The 20,938-nt window shown below is 39.3% G+C and overlaps 6 protein-coding genes, 1 long non-coding RNA gene and 1 pseudogene across 9 annotated transcripts in view; 2 read left to right on the top strand and 6 right to left on the bottom strand.

Moving 5' to 3' along the window:
- Nucleotides 1–20,938, bottom strand: part of LOC145705847 (propionyl-CoA carboxylase alpha chain, mitochondrial-like) — a 43,268-nt gene that overhangs the window by 20,859 nt on the left and 1,471 nt on the right. The window contains exons 2-11 of one of the 2 annotated variants that reach the window (XM_081783345.1): nucleotides 15,146–15,311; nucleotides 14,832–15,076; nucleotides 14,696–14,767; nucleotides 14,595–14,651; nucleotides 14,307–14,554; nucleotides 13,985–14,263; nucleotides 13,757–13,908; nucleotides 13,549–13,711; nucleotides 13,328–13,505; nucleotides 13,069–13,286 (exon numbers count right to left, since the gene is read on the bottom strand). The exons of the other annotated variant lie outside the window; for it this stretch is intronic. Coding sequence (XP_081639471.1) covers nucleotides 13,123–13,286; nucleotides 13,328–13,505; nucleotides 13,549–13,711; nucleotides 13,757–13,908; nucleotides 13,985–14,263; nucleotides 14,307–14,554; nucleotides 14,595–14,651; nucleotides 14,696–14,767; nucleotides 14,832–15,076; nucleotides 15,146–15,306 — 1,719 coding nt within the window. The 5' untranslated portion in view covers nucleotides 15,307–15,311 and the 3' untranslated portion in view covers nucleotides 13,069–13,122. Of the gene's footprint in view, nucleotides 1–13,068; nucleotides 13,287–13,327; nucleotides 13,506–13,548; nucleotides 13,712–13,756; nucleotides 13,909–13,984; nucleotides 14,264–14,306; nucleotides 14,555–14,594; nucleotides 14,652–14,695; nucleotides 14,768–14,831; nucleotides 15,077–15,145; nucleotides 15,312–20,938 lie in introns of those variants that run through there. 2 annotated transcript variants of the gene reach the window in all.
- Nucleotides 1,133–1,790, top strand: LOC145705893 (uncharacterized). The gene is made up of 3 exons (XR_014134643.1): nucleotides 1,133–1,360; nucleotides 1,403–1,486; nucleotides 1,526–1,790. It is a non-coding gene; the product is annotated as an uncharacterized LOC145705893 (long non-coding RNA).
- On the top strand, nucleotides 2,677–3,277 carry LOC145705884 (uncharacterized). The gene is made up of 3 exons (XM_081783386.1): nucleotides 2,677–2,939; nucleotides 2,983–3,108; nucleotides 3,151–3,277. The coding sequence occupies exons 1-3, from the start codon at nucleotides 2,735–2,737 to the stop codon at nucleotides 3,267–3,269; spliced, it is 450 nt and encodes a 149-aa protein (XP_081639512.1). The 5' UTR covers nucleotides 2,677–2,734; the 3' UTR covers nucleotides 3,270–3,277.
- LOC145705880 (uncharacterized) lies at nucleotides 6,760–7,638 on the bottom strand. Its single transcript, XM_081783381.1, has 3 exons — nucleotides 7,335–7,638; nucleotides 7,224–7,281; nucleotides 6,760–7,182 (listed from the first exon to the last, which is right to left on the bottom strand). Exons 1-3 carry the CDS (start codon nucleotides 7,560–7,562, stop codon nucleotides 6,938–6,940), a joined length of 531 nt encoding a protein of 176 aa, XP_081639507.1. The 5' UTR covers nucleotides 7,563–7,638; the 3' UTR covers nucleotides 6,760–6,937.
- On the bottom strand, nucleotides 8,208–12,091 carry LOC145705874 (uncharacterized). 2 transcript variants are annotated; one of them, XM_081783376.1, is made up of 7 exons: nucleotides 11,357–12,091; nucleotides 10,184–10,278; nucleotides 9,858–9,960; nucleotides 9,711–9,816; nucleotides 8,601–9,093; nucleotides 8,405–8,556; nucleotides 8,208–8,363 (listed from the first exon to the last, which is right to left on the bottom strand). In XM_081783376.1, exons 1-5 carry the CDS (start codon nucleotides 11,369–11,371, stop codon nucleotides 8,687–8,689), a joined length of 726 nt encoding a protein of 241 aa, XP_081639502.1. In that variant the 5' UTR covers nucleotides 11,372–12,091; the 3' UTR covers nucleotides 8,208–8,363; nucleotides 8,405–8,556; nucleotides 8,601–8,686. The 2 variants fall into 2 exon arrangements, with proteins under 2 accessions (XP_081639502.1, XP_081639501.1); XM_081783375.1 differs by lacking the exon at nucleotides 11,357–12,091 and adding an exon at nucleotides 10,505–10,624.
- LOC145701630 (U6 snRNA-associated Sm-like protein LSm7 pseudogene) lies at nucleotides 12,288–12,689 on the bottom strand (annotated as a pseudogene).
- Nucleotides 15,364–16,682, bottom strand: LOC145705861 (uncharacterized). The gene is made up of 3 exons (XM_081783359.1): nucleotides 16,404–16,682; nucleotides 16,261–16,353; nucleotides 15,364–16,208 (listed from the first exon to the last, which is right to left on the bottom strand). The coding sequence occupies exons 1-3, from the start codon at nucleotides 16,573–16,575 to the stop codon at nucleotides 15,397–15,399; spliced, it is 1,077 nt and encodes a 358-aa protein (XP_081639485.1). The 5' UTR covers nucleotides 16,576–16,682; the 3' UTR covers nucleotides 15,364–15,396.
- LOC145701629 (cleavage stimulation factor subunit 2-like) lies at nucleotides 16,681–17,923 on the bottom strand. Its single transcript, XM_081778842.1, has 6 exons — nucleotides 17,705–17,923; nucleotides 17,369–17,665; nucleotides 17,176–17,327; nucleotides 17,005–17,132; nucleotides 16,836–16,960; nucleotides 16,681–16,791 (listed from the first exon to the last, which is right to left on the bottom strand). The coding sequence occupies exons 1-6, from the start codon at nucleotides 17,921–17,923 to the stop codon at nucleotides 16,681–16,683; spliced, it is 1,032 nt and encodes a 343-aa protein (XP_081634968.1).

Below are 20,938 nucleotides of genomic sequence, written 5' to 3'. Positions count from 1 at the left end.
AGAATTAAAAATTTTTCGTGGCACATAAAAATCATAATATTCGGGTAACTTAAAATATTGAGGTCAGGATTTTGCTCCGCAGAAGTCGTAACGACTTCTGAAATGAAAAATTCTCAATGAAAACTTTTCATCTATCTTCACTGTAATAATAAACAATAATTTTATCCAAGATAACATAAGATAAGGGCATCTGGTTTTTTATAAAAGATGATCCTTTCTTTGCCCGGAGCGAGCTAAACAAGACTTTTGCGCACTCAGAAAATTAATCGACGAAGCGAATCAGCGCCGCGAGAGTAAATTTGGGCGCATGCAGAAAAGTTAGGAGAAGAAATTTGGGAACGCGCGGAAAAGTTAAGCGGCGTAAATTTGGGGGTTTTTGAACAAATCAGGAAGAGTAAATTACGGAAAATGTACCGAGGAATGCGCGAAAACTTGGGGGTGGGGTATGTTAGCATAAGAAAGTATTCTCCTTGATTCTTCTAATATTGATCTTTTCCTGATATTCCAGCAATTTGCGCGGCTAAAATTATCTCTTTCATTTTTAAAAATGCTCACTTTTCTGAGTTGCTTTTTTTCGCAATCACCGAAAACGTGAGTGAGGGATGATAATCGTCTAAGGTTTCTTTTATAGAAGCCCCGTGCTTAGGAAACATTGTAGATACCGTTCGCGACACTTGTCGACATGATTAGACCCGAAACAAGCATGATAATGTCGTAAATCGTAAGCTACCATATTCTTCGCGGAGCAAGTAAGTTTTTGCATTTGCAAATTTAATTTTTAAAAGATATTTTACGATTCCGAAGAGGCGTTTCCGGTCACCGAAGGCAATCAGGGTTAAATTACCAAACTAGGCCAAAAAAAATATAAAAAAAACCAACCTGTCTAAATTCACAAATTGGCCATAAAAATATGCGCCAAAATAACTGGAGAAATGATCTATCGTCAGGTATCAACAAGGCTGTCTTTATTCAAGTCTCAATTACGAAGCATCAAAACCCTTGCTATCTTGGTAATATTAATATTTTTAGCTCTAGCACCGAATTTCACACGTTTGCACCCCCGAACACTGATGAATGTAAGGAAAAGACATCAACTCGAAAATCGTAAAAGGTCATTTTGGGATGTCTAATTTTGCACATTGTCTAAAAAAAATGGTAATAAGAAATACGGCCGATAATGAGTCTGACCTCCACCAGGCAGGATCTCCACTAGTCTTCTGATACGATACACCGAGTTTGCAAATTTTACTCTGCCAAAATGGAAAAGAATGAAAAACGTAGAGAATTGTTGAATTTAATTTTCTGCAACTTTGGTCAAGTCATTTTTGCTTTTAACACTCTTTTGCCTGTTTTTGGAATGGTAATTTTGACTGAAAAAGGAGAAAATTCAAGTGAATTCTAGGTAGTACCTGATCATGACTGTAACGACGCCGAAAAAGAGAGATTCTTCAATTATTCAAGCACTGGAATTTCACATAATCATCAAGTAAGAATCTTTGTTCTTTGATTTTTCTGATTTTTTTAGTATTTGAAAAGAACTGGTCTTTTTTCCAATAAGAACGAAACTGATCATCCTTGGGAATCAATTGTGACTGAACTATTTCTGGTCTGCGATCAGTCCTCCAAAGTACAGATGCTTTTCGTGATTGGAATTCTCGCCGAGATTTTTTCAATTTTATCCGAGTTCTTTTATTTTGATTATTCTTTTCTAGGTTTTCTGAGGGATTTAGAATCTTTTTTTTATATAGAAAGGGCTTAATTTGATTTAAAGAACATTGAATAAAGTCAATGGGTGGTTGCAGGGCTGGCAAATTAGGGTCCTAACAGCCGCACTACCGAAAAATTGTTAGGGTTCTAACTCAAAATTAGTGCGAATTAGTGCGGCATCCCCGTCCTACCCGTCCTATTTTTTTTCCTTGATATTTTTTCGTCTATTAGGACTGAATCGCCGCCCTAACCGTACTAATTCGGAGGCTCTTTTTCATCATCCAATCGGCGCGCGCTTCCCACCAGGCGCGGAGGACAAATTGGTGGAAGATTGAAAAAAGAATGGAGCTGAATGGATGAGAAAAACGAATGACCCGCCATGATTGGCGGACAAATAAGCGCGCGCCTCTTTTAGGACGATTTTAGTGCGGCTTTTTCCAACTCGTCCTACTCGCACTAAAAAGTTATAAAATGAGAGTTAGGGTTCTAACAATAGGGTTCTAACTCAAATTAGTGCGGTTGGCGGGACCCTAATTTGCCAGCCCTGGCTGGTTGGCCGATACGATCGGCAGAAAAACTGCACTTTTTTGGAATAATGTCATTTTCTTCTCAGCCATTGGTAAGCAGCGACAATTATAACGACAGTACGATGAAAGATGTATTCTTAGCGGTCAACCTGATCTTCATCAATTTCTACGTGTACGCCATTTGCCGATTTTTCATCTGCAGCGCGGCATGTTCTTTTACGATGATCGGGGGCCTCTACAGCTCTGAAACCGGGGTTCATTATAGATCTGTTGGTTACCTGCTATGGTCAGGCTCGGAATATGGTGGGGTGTTGGTTGCTTCTGTTCTATTCTACTTCTTTCCAGATTGGAAGGAACAAATGCTCATCAAGTTGTTCCTGTCGCTGCTCTTCTTTTATGTAAGTCAGGATTTGAGTACTTAAAAGGACCGATATCATTTTAGGCTATCTTATATTCCCGAAACACCTGCGTTCCTCGCCGATAGAAAAAACGAGAAAGACATGATAAAATATGAGTCGCAAAAGAAATTTGACGTCTTCCCAAATGTTTATTATTTCTTCACAATGTTCATTTTTGCTTTTTGCTGCGTCACAACAGCCTTCACTTATTACGGGCTTCTTTGGGGAGCTGGAAATTTATCCGGCAGTCTTCACTGGAATTCAGCAGTGAACGGAATGATGTCGCTTGCTGGAGTCATTTGTCTCTGTAAGTAAAAATTTGCGCTTTCAGTTTTGAATTTTTTTTTTAGTTTCGCTGCTGAAAATTGCAAAATCTAGGACCATTCTAAGCTGCAGTTACTCTCTCATCTGTCTTGTCATGGGTCTTGCTTGGGCAATTCCTTCAGAAAGAGTTTTATCAATATCAAGCTTCATCGGTATATTTTACTCCCAATTTTCCGCTCACTCAATTCTTCAAGGTATTGCTGCTGGTGTTTCCACGTTTTACGTGTTTTTGACATTGCAAAAACATTTCCTGTCCGATGCAGATCAACAACTTCTGGATGTTGCACCGTCTTTGGTCGACTGTTTATGCTGATTGTTCCGGAATGGGATCATTTATCGATAAAAATGAAGAAATCAAAAAAGTCCTCCGTTCATTTCTAAGAAAGGATCTTTTTGTAAATATTTGATTCCAAAAAAGTACTTGTCTCTTATGCCAAAAACCGTTCGAATCGGTTTATTGTGCATTTTACCTGGCATCTGTGGCCAGGCATATAAATTCGCTTGGCGATTTTCGCCGAAAGCGAAAGCGAAGCGAAAGCGAATCGAAAATTTCGCTTTCGCCCCCCGAAAATGACACTCCTGATTTTCGCTTCGCTTTCGCTTTTTGTCCCCGATTTTCGCCAAAAATTCGCTTTCGCCGAGGCCTCGCTTTCGCCAAATTCTCGCTTGTAGCAAATCTTCGCCAAAATTTCGCTTTCGCCAAGGCCTCGCTTTCGCCAGGAGTTTGCTTTCGCCAAAATTTCGCCAAATTCTCGCTTTCGCCAAGAGTTCGCTTTCGCCAATATTTGGCCGAATCTTACTTTTTTGTCTTTCAAAGCGGTATAAATAGGGGAAATCACTTATAATTGAGCTCTTTTTCTAGCTTAGTAGGGTTTAATACAGTTTTAGGACACCTAGAAGCTGGGGATCATTTGGCTACTGATAGAGGGGGTGATCTGAGGGCATTTAGGTACCTCCGAAGCTGGGGTCGGCAAGCTACCAAGCGATGGTTGGTCACCAACCGTTGGTGGAGGTGGGTGGGTTGACAAGAAAATCAAATTTTCACTGGTGGGGGTGGTTGGTGTTTGGTGGGTTATGGATTTTTTCGTAAGCGTTTTTCTGACCCCAAAATTTATAGACTAGCAGTTGATTACACCGATTCTTTGGTCATTTTTAACCAACAGAAGGAAAACGAAGTAGAGGTAAAGTCATTTCAGATAGAGAACTGATCTTTTTGAAAGATTTCGCCAAAAAGTTTGGCCGAAAAATCTTTCCCACCACTTCCCACCATTTCAGATTTTTTAGACTTGAGGGTGGGTTGGGTGGGTTGCCCACCACCACTCATCCACCGACCCACCATTTCCACCATTTTTTGCCGACCCCAGCTCCGAAGTCCCAAGATCTGGACAACTTCGTAAATGGGAATTTTTGAAAGACTAAGACTTTTAGGGTCTGCCACCTATACTCGATGTTAGCCCAGGTTCTGGCTGTCATTTTGAGCTCTAGAAAAGTAGGGAGGAGATGGGGTATCTTGGGAGCTAGGGGCTCTTGAAGTCGGAGAAATCGGCAAAAATTGAGTACTTTTTCCAAAAAGTCTTTTTGTCGATTTTAATTCATTTAAAAATGTTGAAGTTGTCATTTGGGGTCATCTGAGGTCAGGTCGGGTCAGTTATCAGAGTTTTCTGAATTTTCAATTATTTTTGACCAAGAGTGACCTCAGTTGACCCTAAACGACATCTTAAACACTTATGAATGAATAAACGTCGATTAAAAGAATTCAAATCGTCTACTTTTTGGGAAAAAAGTACTCAATGTTGGTCGAGTTCCCTGACTTGAAGAGCCTCTAGCTCCGCAGATACCCCACCCCCGCCCTACATTTCTAGAGCTCAAAATGACTGCCAGAGCCTGGGCCTTCAAAAATTCTCGGTTTAAGAAAGCCCAGAAGCTGAGCTTTCATTTGGACGGGTATCCCATATCAAGGGGTCAAGGCATTCATGGGACCGGAAGTTCCGAAATCGGAACTAGATCTCTTCAATCGAATTTTTGAGTAGCGGAAAACGGCTCAAATGAAAGCTCAGTTTCTGGGTGTTCCAAAACTGTGTCATAATTATTATACATTAATTATTATACATAATTATTATTATTAGAGAAATGGGTCGAAGTTAAATCTTATTAGATCGCGTTTTATTCAAATTTCTTTCAATATCTTTCAATTTCGGCGAAATTTCGCTTTCGGCGAATTTTCGCTTTTGGTAAATTTTCGCTTTCGGCGAGTTTTCGCTTTTGGCGAATTTTCGCTTTTGGCGAATTTTCGCTTTCGGCGAATTTTCAGTCTTGGCGAATTTTCGCTTTTGGCGAATTTTTCGCTTTTGGCGAATTTTTCGCTTGGCGAATTCGCTTTCGCTTCGCTGTGCAAGATAGGCGTTCGCTTCGCTTTCGCTTCGCTTTTTGGCTGGAAAAATTTTTCGCTTTCGCTTCGCGTTCGCTTTGGGTTTTCGAACGAAATTTATATGCCTGTCTGTGGCCTTCTTTACCATCTTGTTCCACTTGTTCCTGACAATGTCACACTGCAGAATGTCTCTGATGCAAATCAGATCTTCAAGCAATCTCATCGAATTATGAGGAAGAAAGGTCTTTTCTTTCACTGATCATCTTATGGCTTTCGTACCGCAAATGAATTATTCATTTATTCAATAAAAATGCCTGAAATAGCGTAAAAAGTGAAAAAAGTGTGGAATTTATTTTTATTAGCGGAAGCAGAACATAATGTTAAAGAGGTTGATAGCAGTTGTCTTTGGCTGCATAGGCGCAAACACAGAAGTCAGCAAAGAAACCTTCGATGACGAATCGTTCGCCATTTCTATTTTGAAAGAGAGCCTCTCCGCCAATATGAGAGCAAGTAGCATGTCTCCTGATTCCAATGGCGCACGATCCACGACATCTGCCAATGTTCATGAACTTTTTAAAAGGTCGCCTTTTTGAGGGAACGTAGCTCCAGCCAGTCAGCTTTTCCAACTCGACCAGGTCGATGAAGTGATCCTCTCGGTGACAACCGAGCTCGCAGGAAGGCGGGGTTTTGTAGCCGTAGAGCACCTGGCTCAGAATTGGGCGGGAAACGCTTGCGACTTTTTTGTTGATCGCTTTGAAGTTTTTGAAGCAGGAGGTTTCAACGTTTACTCCTGGAAAAGTCCTCGCGCATTCCATGATTTCCAAAAGATCGTCAAGATCGTAAGCGGAGATGCAGAGCAAGTTGATGATGAGGAAGACCTTCATTTTTTTAGTTTCTTCAGGAGAGAAGAAGATGATTTTTTATGGAGCGTTTTGGCAAGGAGCCTTATTTTTATACCAAGTGTTGATGTCAAAGAGCGCTTGTCTTGCAAAACTATTTCTAAATCACCTGATGTGTGTATGAGAAGGTAGAAAATATGAGTACTCTATATTCATAAGGATATTCTTAGGGATGCCAATTGAATTGTTAAGTAAAAAGAACTTTATCTTAATAATATTGGCGGGCGTGGGAGCCAAATCTCAACCTGAATATTTCATTTTTTGCTCTCATGGATAATCCATTCAATTTGAATTTATATAAATTCATTTTGATGACGATGGAAGCCTCAAGTATATGGACTTTTAAAAGTTGAAATAAACGGTATTGTCTAAATTTTTAATTTCAAAAAAAAAATGTCGGTGAATTTTTCGCCAAAAATTTTGACTCAGAATAGCTAAAATTTATTCTATAAACTCAGAACAATAATAAATATTAGAGAAAATATTTCTATCGATCTTGAAACAGATGAACTAGCGACAGTTTCGTTTTGAGCGAGTTTATCAAGAGCGTTGATGATGTTGTTATTCGGACAGGTCGTATTAGGCTTTATGTCGCTTCCATCGATGACTGTGTAGAAAACATTCTCTGGAATGCATTGGTCGTTGAATTGGATCCAACAGGCTCTTGGGGGCTTTTCTGCTTTGAAAAATTATTTTTCGGAATGTCAAAAGCAATCATTTTTTCAAAGCATTTTCCTGAAAACGCCAACCAATTCTTCTCGCAAAAAGCCAGCATTTTGAATAACCAAGGGATTCGCCAGCTACACTGTATTTTTTCTCACCCCTGACTTCTTTTCCAACTGGCCAGCCATTTTCCTGATAGTCGGGGCATTCGCATCTGTATTGAATACACTCGACGAAGTCGTTTATGACTTCGGTCTTGGAGATTTCTCGCGGCCGGGCTGGAGTTTTTGGCTGCCCTTGTAATTTTTTTGTTAGAGGTTTTTTTTTGAAAGAGTACCGATATGATCTTTTTCGCCGTTTGGATATTTGACGTTGTTTTTCATCGGGATAAAGCACTTAAATACAGTGTCGCCGATTTTTTCTTGCTTCAATCAACAAGAAAGGTTACCTTGTCAGCTTTCGGGCAAAAATCAACAATAGCCTGCTGATCCTTTGCATTCAACAACTCAAAGTTCATATGACAAAGATCTTTCCACATCAATTTCGTGTCTTCCAGCCATCGATGTTTTCGTTCATCGAGTTTTTTCGTCACTTCTTCTTCGCTCTTAAGACTGTCAAGATTCTGATGGATTGTCGTTTTCTTCCCGCTTGCAATTTCTTTGTAGTAGTCTTCCATGTATTTTTCTTTTCCGAAAAACCCGGCTTTTTCTTGTTGTTTTTTTAAAGTTTCGATTTTTGCTTCAAGAGTTTGATTTTTGATGACTAAAAATATTTAATGCTGAATTTTTTTGAACAAAAAGATTTCTTACCTGGCATAGTCCAAATAACATCATCGAAAAACTGCTGAGCTCTGGCTCTTTCGAACTCGACCAAAACTACTACCAAAACGCTCAACTTCATATTTTTCCTCTAGTTTAAGGGCCAACCCTCTTATTTCTTATTCTGACGAGAAGATTATCGTGAAAGAGCAAAAAAACGAAACAATAGTTTTCCGAGCTCGACGTGCGTAATTGGATTGAGGTGCGATTGTGTGAGCAGGGCTCTCTAATTAACCATAATCAATACTTCCAATCCCAAGGCTTCTCCCCCACAGTTGCGTTTTCTATCAAAATCACAAGGGAAATGAAGCTCTGACTCTCTGACTGTATTGAAAAAGGCGAAACGCATTGGCACATTAACCGATTACCAGATTTCAAATTGTTGTTAATATTTGATGAAATCAGGGCATGCTTATTATTAGAATAATATATTTATGATCATTTTTAACAAAAAAATCATGAAAATCAAAGAAAATTTTGAAAAAATATTGATTTATTCACATACAAAAATCTAAAATATATCAGGAAAGGTCTTTTTGTTCGTTCAGTCAAGCGATATTTCATGTACTGGCATATAATTTCTAAAACTTGAAACTTGAGGTTCTTCGTTTTTCGCTTCCTCAGTATTCGAAGGCAGCGCATAGTCGAAATCGTGTTTACTGAAAGTAAAATCATGGAAGAGAATCTCCGAGAGGCTTACTTGAGACCGTAGCGTTTTAGGACTTTGGCGACGATGTCGTCATCATCTTCCTCGTCAAGGTCCTTTAGCAGCTTTGAATAATCTTCTTCGTCTCCGCTTTTGTCTTCTTTGTCCAGATCTGATGATTGTCTCAAATCTTCTGTCGACGTTTTCTGAAAGTTTCATTTCTCTATGAGCCACAAAAACCAGCTCTCACCAGTATTTCCTCACTACGAGAATCCTTGAAGTTTTCCTTTGCTTTTTTGATGATGTCTTCGATGCTTTCTACTTGAACCTTCGTACTCATCTTGTATTTCTCAGGGCACGTGGTCGAAACTGTCTCGTTCGCGCCAGGGAATGTGTTTTCTTTCGAGTCAAAATCGGGATCTCTTTCAAAGGCGGTTCTCTTCTCGCTCTATCTGTGGAACGATTAGGACCTTCTCTAAGGTCATCAAAAAACCGTTTCCTATTTGATTCTGAACTTTCGCGCGACGCATTTCCGGCCTCCTGCGACTGCGCGACTTTTTCAAGTACCTCTTGCGCCTTGTCAAGCACTTCATTTAGCGTGTCATTCTTTGGATTTTCTGGATTTCCAGCTCCTTCCTTATCGTTAGTTTTCTTCTTTCCGGATTTGGATGCTTCTTTTTTCCCCTCAGTTTTGTTTGAAGAGCTTGAAGCCAGGATTTCGGTGTTGGGGACGTAGATAATTGCTGAATCGAACCTTTAGAGATGTATTTTTGGAGAAATTTATATAAATTTAACAAAAAGAAACCGTTTGAAAAGTAGCCTCCCATGAAGCAAAAACCCCTTTTCCGTTGATTTTTGGTCTCACAGGAATAAAGTTTATAACGACGATTTTTAAAAAGCTTTTTTTATACGAAGCCCTTATTTTTGTTCCCAACAATAACTAGCTATCGGTTATCAATCGTAACTATATTCCCTTTATAATAAACTGAGAAAATCTTAAAAGCACGCAATTGCTTCCCAAGCTCGAGATTTCTGTCGCAAGAAACCTTTTAATAATTGCAACAGTCGAGCTCGGCTTATTGAAGAGGAAGTAGCATTAGGACCTATCTAGTGAACAAGCCGGCTTTGCTTTGTTGAAAAAATTGGGAAATAGTCACGAGTTGTTTTCGAGATGATCCTATGCATTCAGGATAATGCATTTGGGCATGAAATTTCACGAGGTGAAGAAATTCCTTGAAAACGTGACCGGCTAGCTGACAAGTCTCTAAGACAAGTCTTTCTTGTTTCGAAGATTATAAAATAATTAATCAATAGTGAGGGGATCATCCTCCTCTTGATTCGGGTAAGAAAATGAACTTACCAGCGTTCGAGTGATTTGAGTCTCCGAGACTTCCGATCGCAACGACGGTAATTTTGTACTCGTTCTGAATCCTCATGCCTTCCACAAGAGCGCGATTTTTATGAGCCTAGAACATTTTAGATCTTTTATTAATTTTTTAAGCTTTACCTTGACCATGCCTTTGGGAAGGCCATTGACGTAAATCCTGTAACCAATGATGGAGTGCTCTTGACTGGTATTTCCATTTTCGTCGAACACTTGACTGGGCCACCTTAATCCAGTGTTGTTATTGGAAAATAAACTGGTAGCTTTCAAATCCTGTAATCGAGCTATCATGCCTTGTTTGCATTTTCATGACAAGCTGGAGGACTTGCGATGGCAGATTTATTCGTAAAGTACCCTTGTTTGCTATTTATACGACCAGCATTTTATTTATCCTAGTAATTGCCAACAAAAAAGACTTCATTTGGTAGCACAATCGAATTCTATCTTACCATCTAAGAAGAGCACTTTTATGTTTGAAATCGTATCCATCTTTCAGCTCAAATCTGAGTGCTCTTGGAGCGGATGGTATTCCAGGGCGACAGCTCTTAAAAATTTCGTTTATTTTGATATGAAAAAGTGGATGAGGACTTCTCCGTAAATTGGCCTCAATAATTTTGACGAAAAGACATTTTCTCGGTGGATAAAATTTAAAAGAAGAAAATGCGTCGGAAGTTACAAAGAGCGAGGGGCATTAATGTTTCATCCCATGGTCAAGGTGGCTTTGACTCACGTGATGAATTTTTAAGGAGGATATTATTCAGCAAAATTACCTGTTCTACAAAAGCCCTGACCGAAGTAAGTCTGAATCTCTTGTTTTTACCCATCTATCGTGTAAAGAATATCGAGTTAAAAAGTCAGAATCGATTTCTCAAAAAGACTGCCAAATTTTTTAAATCAAAGGAACAATTACACCGTCGAGAAGGGCGGTCTCTGTTTAAATTGAACTGATTCAATAGAACACAGTTTCAGCGGGCCAGTTCTTTGACTATTCAAAACGCGAGCAATAAATTTTATAGCCGCGAAATAGGGGACACGCGCAGGGAGATAAATTTTTCAAATTGATAACGCTTTTTTCTCACACTTGTCGATTCTTTGAAAATAAAATTATCTTTTAAACGTTTTAATTATTTAAAAAAGTCTTCCTTTAAAATATAAACCCAAGAAATTCTAAGAAATAGCGACCCAAAAATAATAAATTTTGAATAATTATTTTATTTATTTTTCCTTCATTTTGATCGAGAAAAAACAGTTGTTCAAAAGAGATTATTTCCTAGAATAATACTTCGTCAATAAGCCGGAAGCTAAAACCAGGAAATCCACTACTAACGCCTTTACAAGGGGCATAAAAGAAGAGATTTCAGAAGCGTGAGAAGACACTGTCCACGGTTCAAAGATATTCATACAACTGATTATTAGTTATTTGTTCGTTAGTACATGGAATACGGTTCCTTCAAAGCTGAGATTTTAAAACCTCTGATAATATCTCTGGAACCACCTCTTACTAGCGTACTCAATCAATTCCCCACGTGTATTCCGCTCTTATTTTATCTCATATTCTGTAATGAAAAATGATTCACGGTACGAAAGTTCTATGTTGCATGATTTTTTAAAGTCGAACTTACCTCATCAAAGTCCATTTTCGTTTTTTGAATTTTCAATCTCTTTATTTCTTCTGCAGTTTTATGTTTTCTTACAATTTTTTTTTCGTTTTTTTCACGCGCTATAAATCCGCAAGTGACTTAGTAAATCCGTTGGTGAGTGGTGAGCTCGCGTAATAATTCTTGCGTATTTGGTCTGACTGGCTGCTCTTGACGCTACTCAAATAGAACTTCAGCGGATAAGGGAGAAATCGGAGTGATACTCTTTTTCTATCACTCTCCCGCTGGATGGGCATTTGACAGAAACCCGAAGGACTTTTCAAACTTATTGGCGGAATTTGTATTGACAGATTTGATGAAACGGAAAGACTAAAACTACAGTAAATTTCAATTATAGAACCCCAAAACTCTAGCTTTATCATTGTCTTTTATCAATATTTTGTGAAACAATATTCATCTTCGATTCTTACTAAAGGTTTTTGTGTAAAACTTCATCTTCAAATTTTCAGTAGTTCAAAAACCACTGATCAAACAGTCCTATCAGCAAAAGTTCTGGTTTAATAACCCGCCGCCCCTTATAAATCCTAGATAGCGCCTCTCTTGGTAAATACTCTTCTTTCCAGTAAAACTTCAAATTTCGTATTTTGCTTCTTTAAAAAATCGCCAAGGTGGCACTTTGGCGAAGAATATTTTTCAAAAGGGGTGATTATGTTTCCCAGCGTGAGTCGTTTAGGGAAGAATGGAGCTTGCTTTTTTGACTTTTTTTTTGACAAAATGAGCTTCTACCTGTAAATAAAAATGTTTTTTATAGAAAAAATAAGAAGCGATTCTTTGTTTCGGATATTTTTGCGGGAGTCTTTGTTGATTTCATTGCAAAAATAACCGTTTTAAACTTTTCGCAGGATAATTTATTAGGCAGTCGTGAGAAACAAAAGTCTAAATTGTAATTATGTGCTCACTGGGGGATGAATGGATTGGGGATTTCTTCCATGCCGTCTTGAGGAGAAATGAGAACGACAGAAGTTCCTCGGCAAACAACAAGTCCTGAAAATAGTTAAGAATATGCTCTGAAATGCGATCGAACCTAGATTTCTTGATTCAGTAGACGGGCGGTAAGGATCATCTAAATCTCGAAGCTGTTCGGTTGTTGAGTCGATGACCAAATTTAGAAGCTGATCATAACTACAATCAAGGTAAATCACCAGCTCTCAATCATGTTTTCTTACCCTTTGAGAATCCCGCTAGCTTCTCTTCCTCCTTGAAACTTGACCCTGATTGCCTTGTCGAGATATTTATTCAGTTCAAGAATCGACTCCTTCTTTTTCGATCTGTCTTGCTGTTTTCGATCATCAGACATTTCTTTCTGAAATCAAGAGGCTGACGAGGCGATGTTTTAAAAATAGAAAAATGAAAAGCGACAAAACGCATATTATATTTCAACTCAAAGTTTTTCAGTGACATTTCCGTGGTTTTCTAGCGCTGATTCGCCATCACTTTAAACATTTTGCACAGAGTCTCTATATTCATCTTCAGGTTCTTCGCGATCTTGTCCTCACTAGAGGAAATACAAGAGTTGAGCACGCACGCTCTTCTTTCGCAGCTGGTATTTTTGACGATTCAAGAATTTTAGGAAATCTCAATCCTCTTCTTTTTTGATGACTACAGCGGGAAAGGCCTAACCAGTCCCATCATCACTCGTAGTTCACATTCTAAAACAGGATTACATGTTAATTTTTCAACGAGATTAGTGTTTGTGTGTCAAAACTTCCGACTCAGAAGTTTCTGCTCTTCTATTCCCAAACAGATTCATTCTCAAAAACAGCTTCTTTTTCTTTCCTAGCTGTCGGTTTCGCCTGAAGTGACAGGTCGTTCATGGCAGTGGTCTTTGGGCTAGTTCCGTTCTTCTCCGGCTCTGATACTTTTCTCTTCTTTGGTGTTGGGGGAGCACCGTTTTCTAGGAGAGTTATGAAGATATGACTTCATAAGCAGAATTACCTTGCGTCGCTTTCCATTCCTGATACGGTAAGATACAGTAATCAGGGTCTTTCTTGATCGAATTGACAAGATTAACAGCAGAATGATCCTCAATCGCCACAAAAGCGCTTCCATCGTCAATCCACATTACTCGTATGCGTCCACAAACTCGGAAAAGCTCGTAAATATCGTGTTGTCTCTAAAAATCAGGATCAGAATCAAGCAAAATTGAGCGCTTTTACCCAGCTTGTTGGAAAAGAGAGGTGAAAACAATGATTTCTTTTTGGAACAGCATCGGCTCTATCCAACGAAATATGATGAATGTCGTACATTCCGCTAATTGAGTATCGGTTCTTGAAGATTTTTGAAATCGCCGACTCCGTCAGTTTTGAACCGGGCTTTGTTCTGAACGTTTTCTTTGAGATTATAGCTCTTGGAAGCGGGTCTTACTTGGAAACAAGGTTCAGATAGCCCATCATGTGGATAAAGGCGACTCCAGTCATCCAGGCATCGTAGCCAGCTTCGTGAACTTGACCACCGAAGGCTTTGTAGTCGCGGTATCCGTCAGCAATGTGGATTTGTGCGGCATTCAAGGCGAAAGGCTGAATAACTTGAATAAGGGAACCGGAAATTTAGAGAAAAAAAGGACAATAAGAAAATTTTCTTTGGTAAATCTACCTGATCTTGGACCTTCTTGAAAATCTCGCCGAGCGAGTTGCCCTCTGGAAAGTTCGACTTTAGCGGTTCGTTTCTCGACATCAAAAGTGTATCAAAGATCTGTGGAAAAGTGGCAGTGGTAATTGATTTGAACTCTTCTAGGGTTTCCGGTAAATCGTCGAGGAAAAAGTGCTTCATTGTCAGATAAAGATCCAGCTCGCCAGCGTGGAAGACCAGCGGCGTCTTTGAAACTGAAATGACGCGAAGAATGTGAAGAAATCCGAGTTTTTCCTTCATCGCCTAAAAAGATGCGCTATAAAAACGGTTTCTTCGGACGACAAACCTCTTCCTCAGCGTCAACTTCGGCAAGCTTGACCTCTTCTTCCGTCTTCATCGTTTTCAAAATCGTTACAACTGGTTCGTTATTCTCATTTCGACCAGAAATGAACTGTGCCTTGCCCGCAAATTCTGGCTTGACGACCATGTGAACTAATCTTCGAATGAAAGAGTTGCAAGGCGGAAGATTGAAGGAATTCTTCTCTTCTTGAGCAAGGAACTGTTCGATTTGCTTTTTGTATTCGTCCAGCAGCGCTAGAAAGAGCTAGAGAAGACGAGTAAAGGTTCCTTTTACCGATTGTTTCAGCAGGATGCTCGGCCATCAATCGTTCTCGATCAAGCTTCGTATTGTCTATGCAAAAAATGAAGAAAAACGTCAAATATGAGAAGCCTAACCGTCATTATTTGATCGCCGAGCACATTGCTCCCGAATCCGCTTTCTTTTTTCGTCCAGCTTTTGTTTGAACTTTTCGAGGGCTGAAAAATGTCTCCATCGAGATTTTGATGATGAAAATTCTTTCGGCCCTATCCTGTGCTTCTTCTGGAACAGACATGAATCTCACTCCCTTTCCAAAAGCAGTATTGAAGTCGAAATTATGCTCGCAAAGAAAGTTTATAGTCGAACCGAGAATTTCGTATCTTCTTGAAGATCTGTCCTCGTGATGAGGACCGACGGGGGATAGGAAGAAGTTGTAAGTGTAAGATGTGTACCCGTTCGCGGTTTTGCTGAAAATTGAAAGGCCATATTGAGGGATGAAGAATTTTTCGATCGACTTTTGAGAAGGATGTGCATTGCTCATTATTAGAGAATTGAAGAGCTTAAAAAAATTATGTCCTGGTTCCTTTGAGATTTTTCGATATCTGTCTTCTCTTGTATCCAATTTGTTGTACGCTTTTGGATGGGGCAAACCACAGAACTCAAGATCGACTGATACGAATTCGCATTTCTGTATCTGCTTCAATATCTTTGGAAGCAGTTCCAGGAAGTTTTTACGAGTCACATTCATATTGTCTGAACGATAAAAACGTAAACTACTGTCGAAAGCTTTCTTCAAACCGTTGGAATTTCTTCAAAAATTGAACCAATACAAAGATAATTATAGAATTCTTGAGTACTGAAGGCGCTTTTCACATGTCCGTCTATGTGAGCTCAACCCTCGAAAACTTTGCGCTTGAAAACCGCAATCAATGCACTCAAAATCGTCTGAGGAGTGAAGTGCACGAATATGGTTATTCAAGTTTCCACGCGATGAGAAACCTTGAGAGCAAAACTCACATTTAAAATTTTTGATATTGAAATGAGCACTTAAATGGTTTTGCAAAGGAGCACTAAGTGCACATTTATAGGGACAATAATTGCACGAAAGAAGATGATTTTCGTGAACATTCAAATGATCGCGCAAATTGGTAGTACTAGCGAAAGAACTTTTGCATGATTGAAACGGACAGGGAAAATGACCATGATTTGTTGGTCTTTTACCATGACCGTGAAACTTCGATTTGTGATGCTTAAGACTTACCGACGAGTATGCGATAAAAGAGCAGTCAACGTGGTCACATGGAATCTCCCGGTAGCTGTGAACAGTAATCATGTGATCAAAAAGGCACTTCGGACCAAGTTTAGTTGTCAATTTACAGGTAGTTTCGGTACATTGAATATTCGTCCAATCTTTAAATTCCCAGTTGAAAGATGTTCTGTTTTCGTAGAAAAAGTCTAGATGCTCTTCTGGCAACCCGAATGTTTTGGCAAGTTTCTTGAAGTCTTTTGGAATGTCGACAGTCTTACTCTCCCTTTCGTTTTCTTCCCTTTTCTGAGGCCTTTTCTTTTTGCTAACCGGCTCGATAGTAATTTTCTTTCTTTCAGGTGGCTTCTTTATTGCAAAACTGAGTTTGACAGGCTTACATTCGGCTACAATTGATTTGGTAATTGAAATACCCAATACATGGTTTTGATTACAAACCATTCGCATTTGAATATGATTTTGAACAATGAGCTTCTTCTGCAGATGAATTCTGATTCTTCTTCGATCCTTTTTCTTCAGATTTCCTTCCAGCTAAAGTCGAGGAACTAGATATTAACAGTCAAATAGTTTTTATAAGATACCTTTTTCTGCCCTTTCTTCCAATTCTTTGTTAAAAATCTGTAGCACGTGAAGTCTTCCATGCTTTTTCAGATATTTCTGAACAAACCGCTCTTCCTTTGTCAATTTGACTCGTCCCATTTCTGAAAAGGGTTTGATTTCTACAGAGAAACAACTGATTTCTGAACAAGACATTTTATTTGAGTCAAAGAATTTGTCTAAAATTGGAGGACAGTTTTGATAGCTTTCTATCAGTAAATGGCCTGTTTGGGTCGAAGTTACAGTAACGGTGATTTTTCCTTATCGACTTTGGCTCTTTAGTTGTTCCTTCAGTCGCAAAATCGAAGTTCTCTGGTCTTCCGGCAGTAAATTAATCTGCTCTGGCGTCAGTTGCAAGACTTGCATAATGAGCTGAACAAATAGGTAGAGGGCAGAATTAGGATAAGAACGGGAACCTTTGCTTTTTCGTCATCGTCATTTCCAGAGCGCGGCTCGGTCTTAATGTGTTGTTGTTGGCGAGCTTGTTGTTGTCGAGGATCATGCCGCATTTGCGCTGCTGGCGGTTGATTTTGAGGAGGAGCTGAAATTCGAGTGTATTTTCCGCTTGTGAATTGTGAATTTTACCATTTCTTTGGTAGGATCGGTCGTAATCGCTGCGCATTGGTGGCATTTGCGGAGCAGCTTGTTGCCTCATCATTTGTGGCTGAGGAGGAGGAGCGGATGCTTGAGGAGCTGGCTTGTTTATCACTGCTCTGAAGGAACAATTTATCAATGGAAAATAGTTCAGTAACTTACGGTTCAACAGCTTTGACCGTGTTTGTCTTTGGATGAAGCATGGTAACTGCATGATCTGATGTAACAATCCTCATGGCTACTTGTGCCTGAAGTAGTCCATACGCAAGTTGAGGGTTTTGGAGAAGCATGTTTCTCGCTTCTACTGGGTTTTTCTGAGACAAGGTAAGTCTAAACCAAACAAGAAGCTACAAACCATGATGACATCTTTCATTTCTTTGACGAGTTTGTAAATCTGCTCTGGTGGTAGCGAATTAATCGCTTGCGATATCAGCTCCGGTGCATCAGCAGGATTACAAGATGGTCCGTAAATTGACTCCACTGGCGGAGCGACTGGGCCACCAAGGCCAACAGTGCCAGAGCGAGAAATTGAAGCTTGAGGCTGTTCTTTTTCCATTCCGTGGTCGCGGGTAGCGTGATCGACGCGCAAATTTCGCCCATGAAGTTCTCGACTGTTTAGATTTCGCATCGCGGACATGGCTGTATCCGTGTCCTAAAACGAGTAAGCGGCTAGTTACTTTCTTGGAATTACCTTGTATTCGCAGAAGCCATATCCTTTGGGTTTTCCCGTTTCCCTATCATAAACCAGCCGGAAACTAAGTACCACTCCGACTTCGCTGAAAATGTCTCTAATCTGCTCTTCCGTCGCTTCGTAAGGAATGTTTCCGACAAAAACCGAGCGCGCTGCCTTCTCCGATTCACCGCCGAAATCGCCGAACCCCTGAGGACCACCTGGGATTTGACGATACATTTTCTAAAATCGAAATTTTAGCCACGATTATCATTACATTTTCAGCAACAAAATTATATTTTGAGAAAAAAAGCATAAGAAACCCATCTTCTTCTTAAATTTCTCTAAAAATAAATGAAGTTTCGTTGAAAGAGCGCGGAGGACTCTTATGGGAAACTCGGCGCGGAAGATTCTGCTCGCTTGAAAATGATGCGCTCTTGGAAGAAAATATTTTTTTTCTGAAATTTTGCCCAGATCTGATTATATTAAGGATATAAGCTATGAATTTGAACTTTCGTAGCGCCTAAATGCGAAGTAGGATCATTTTCACTTCAAAAGTAGTCCTACCTAAAAATGCACGTAAAAGTCAAATCTGGAACTTTTGAAAAAAATTTTATGGAAAATTTTCTCTCTAGAGCGATTCAAATCTTACGCTCTCGATTGCTCGAATTTTTTCCATTGAATCGCTAAAACTAAACCGTGTCTTTTATTTTGATGATGTTAAGCTAGAAAATTGACGGGCTTTTATTTCGAAACTCCCTCAAATTTTCATTCTAGCGTTTTCCTCTTTCTTGCTCGAGTTTTTCTTCTTTTTGTGCTTTTTCGCGTGCAACCAATCAAAGCGCTCCGCTCAACCGCGCCACTCTCACGGAAAAGAGGAGCTGAGAGAGCGAGCGCCCATCGCGCCGCTTTTTACACTATTCACGCGCTGGGTAAGCCTCATGGAAATGGCTCTAAAATCGGTTTCGGTCGGAATTAGGGAAAACTGATCCGTCAATTTTGTAGATAAGGGTTAAGAGAAGTTATTCATCGAAAAAACTCGACCGATTTAGTGGAAAAATTTCGAGAAATCGAGAGCGTAAGATTTCAAAACGCTCTAAAACGAAAATTTTCTATAAATTTTTTTTTAAAAGTACCAGATTTGACTTTTACGTGCATTTTTAGGTAGGACTACTTTTGAAGTGAAAATGATCCTACGTCGCATTTAGGCGCTACGAAAGTTCAAATTCATAGCTTATATCCTTAATTGCAGTGGAAGTGACAAAATAGCTATAAAAGTAATCTACTAGATAAGTAAGAGACCTTTCTATGAGAAGAAATACTTTTCGGTGTGGTAGATTAAAATAAAATCCGAGAAATATCACAATCGTTAACTAGCTGAGAGCGAATGGAGTTTTAGTTCGACATTTTAGAGACTAAGAGTGTAGCAGATGGCGGGAATTTATCTTTTCTTAGCCCTGTTAGTCAGCTGTTTTGCGAGTGATATTCCATATCCACGTAAGTCAAGGGTATTTTGTTTGATATCAAAGCTTGCTGAAGAGAATTTTGGCAAAAATCGGCAGAAGCTGCAATTTACAGTTTATCAAAGTTAATTAAGGATATAGCCTATGAAATTGAACTTTCATAGCGCCTAAATGCGACGTCGGATCATTTTATTTCAAAAACAATCCTATCTAAAAATGTATGCAGAACTCGATTCTGGTACTTGTTTAAAAATTTTTAGTATATTTTTTCTCTGTAGAGCGTTTTGAAATCTTACGATCGCGATTTCTCGAAATATTTACATTAAATCGGTCGAGTTTTTTTTTGATAGAAAAGTAATCTAGACCCTTATCTACAATATTGTGGCTTCGGTTTTCTCTTATCCCGACAAAAACCGATTTTAGAGCCATTTCCATGAGGCTTCCTCAGCGCGTGAATAGTGTAAAAAGCGCTGCGCTGGGTGCTCAATCTCTCGACTCCTCTTTTCCGAGAGAGTCTGCGCGTTTGAAAGAGCGCTCTGATTGGTTGGACCCGAAAAAGCGCGCATGGAAGAAAAACAAGAGCAAGAAAGAGGAAAACACTAGAATGAAAATTTGGCCGAGTTTGAGGATTTTCTAGCCACAATATTTTAGTTTAGCATTTTGCTAATGCAGTCATTGGTTTAGTTTTAGCGATTTAATGTAAAAATTTCGAGAAATCGCGATCGTAAGATTTCAAAACGCTCTACAGAGAAAAAATATACTAAAAATTTTTAAACAAGTACCAGAATCGAGTTCTGCATACATTTTTAGATAGGATTGTTTTTGAAATAAAATGATCCGACGTCGCATTTAGGCGCTATGAAAGTTCAATTTCATAGGCTATATCCTTAAGTTAACCCATGCTGGACCGGCGACCACGTTTGTCACGCCACGGAGAGATGCATTCCCGAAGGTCAGCATCTCTACGAGTGCTGTAACGAGGGAAGCTATTCTGCTTTTTGGAGTATTTGCCGGCGAGGGAGCAGTATGTACAAAAGGTTTTTTTTCTGAAAACGAATATTTGAGGTCACCCTTGTCTGGACTCGCATAGCTGCAAAGAGGACGAGTACTGCCATCGGCTCATTGAGGTCAACGAAATTAATCATAATTATGAGTGTATTAATGAAAACACTGATTGTCACGGTAATTTATAGGCTTCGACCTTACAACTAAAACAGCCAGATCTCATACTTTTTTAAGAGCTTTCTGTTATGTGTACACATGTTCTAAAAGGTTCATGCGCTGCTGCTCCAGGGAACATGACCGGAATCGCAGCAAATGTAACACGAATTCCCGTCACCAGCATCGACGACTGCTACAATCTTTGTGAAAGTTCGAAAGTCGATGGAAAGGAATGGTTTGCCTTTTAAAATTATTTGTCGTTAGATAAAGAGGTTTAAACCGTTGCAAAAGCCGTGCGTTGGTTTTGATATCGACGAAAAGGGAGGATGCTATTTGGGTTACGAGGAATGTGAGCCACCGCTCGTTGAAAATCCAGGAGCTTTGGATCTTAACAAACTTGATTACTGGTCAAGACGCGATGAGGAATATAGAAGACAGAAACATCTTCAATTCCTCTACTATCCAATGAGCGGATGCAGAGCGCCAAGTAATGAAAACCGATTTGTCGAATATTTTGCAATTTTATTTGATTAGAAAAATCGGAGGAATGCTTGAAAACCATCAATGACTATCTCAAAAGTCATTTCAAAGAAGTTCATTATTCAATTGATTCAATAAACAAGGATATAAG

Source organism: Oikopleura dioica, chromosome PAR, assembly GCF_907165135.1.
Source record: "Oikopleura dioica chromosome PAR, OKI2018_I68_1.0, whole genome shotgun sequence".
Classification (NCBI taxonomy): Eukaryota; Metazoa; Chordata; class Appendicularia; order Copelata; family Oikopleuridae; genus Oikopleura; species Oikopleura dioica.
Note: the sequence above shows the minus strand (reverse complement) of the source record. Positions and strands in the feature narration are given on the sequence as shown.

Excerpts from the sequence above, each read along its gene's own strand:
- LOC145705874 (XM_081783375.1), bottom strand. The coding sequence starts at position 10,558 with ATGGGTAAAAACAAGAGATTCAGACTTACTTCGGTCAGGGCTTTTGTA. Across the intron at positions 9,961-10,183 it reads AAAAGTGCTCTTCTTAGATG|GTGGCCCAGTCAAGTGTTCG; the intron begins GTAAGATAGAAT and ends CACTGGATTAAG. Across the intron at positions 9,817-9,857 it reads TTCCCAAAGGCATGGTCAAG|GCTCATAAAAATCGCGCTCT; the intron begins GTAAAGCTTAAA and ends AAAATGTTCTAG.
- LOC145705884 (XM_081783386.1), top strand. The coding sequence starts at position 2,735 with ATGATAAAATATGAGTCGCAAAAGAAATTTGACGTCTTCCCAAATGTT. Across the intron at positions 2,940-2,982 it reads TGCTGGAGTCATTTGTCTCT|TTTCGCTGCTGAAAATTGCA; the intron begins GTAAGTAAAAAT and ends TTTTTTTTTTAG. Across the intron at positions 3,109-3,150 it reads ATCAATATCAAGCTTCATCG|GTATTGCTGCTGGTGTTTCC; the intron begins GTATATTTTACT and ends CAATTCTTCAAG.
- LOC145701629 (XM_081778842.1), bottom strand. The coding sequence starts at position 17,923 with ATGTATCGTCAAATCCCAGGTGGTCCTCAGGGGTTCGGCGATTTCGGC. Across the intron at positions 17,666-17,704 it reads ATGGCTTCTGCGAATACAAG|GACACGGATACAGCCATGTC; the intron begins GTAATTCCAAGA and ends TACTCGTTTTAG. Across the intron at positions 17,133-17,175 it reads ACGGTCAAAGCTGTTGAACC|AGCAGTGATAAACAAGCCAG; the intron begins GTAAGTTACTGA and ends TTGTTCCTTCAG.
- LOC145705861 (XM_081783359.1), bottom strand. The coding sequence starts at position 16,575 with ATGTCTTGTTCAGAAATCAGTTGTTTCTCTGTAGAAATCAAACCCTTT. Across the intron at positions 16,354-16,403 it reads GGAAGAAAGGGCAGAAAAAG|CTGGAAGGAAATCTGAAGAA; the intron begins GTATCTTATAAA and ends CCTCGACTTTAG. Across the intron at positions 16,209-16,260 it reads ATCATATTCAAATGCGAATG|CCGAATGTAAGCCTGTCAAA; the intron begins GTTTGTAATCAA and ends AATCAATTGTAG.
- LOC145705880 (XM_081783381.1), bottom strand. The coding sequence starts at position 7,562 with ATGGAAGACTACTACAAAGAAATTGCAAGCGGGAAGAAAACGACAATC. Across the intron at positions 7,282-7,334 it reads TTTGCCCGAAAGCTGACAAG|TGCTTTATCCCGATGAAAAA; the intron begins GTAACCTTTCTT and ends ACTGTATTTAAG. Across the intron at positions 7,183-7,223 it reads CGGCGAAAAAGATCATATCG|GGCAGCCAAAAACTCCAGCC; the intron begins GTACTCTTTCAA and ends AAAAATTACAAG.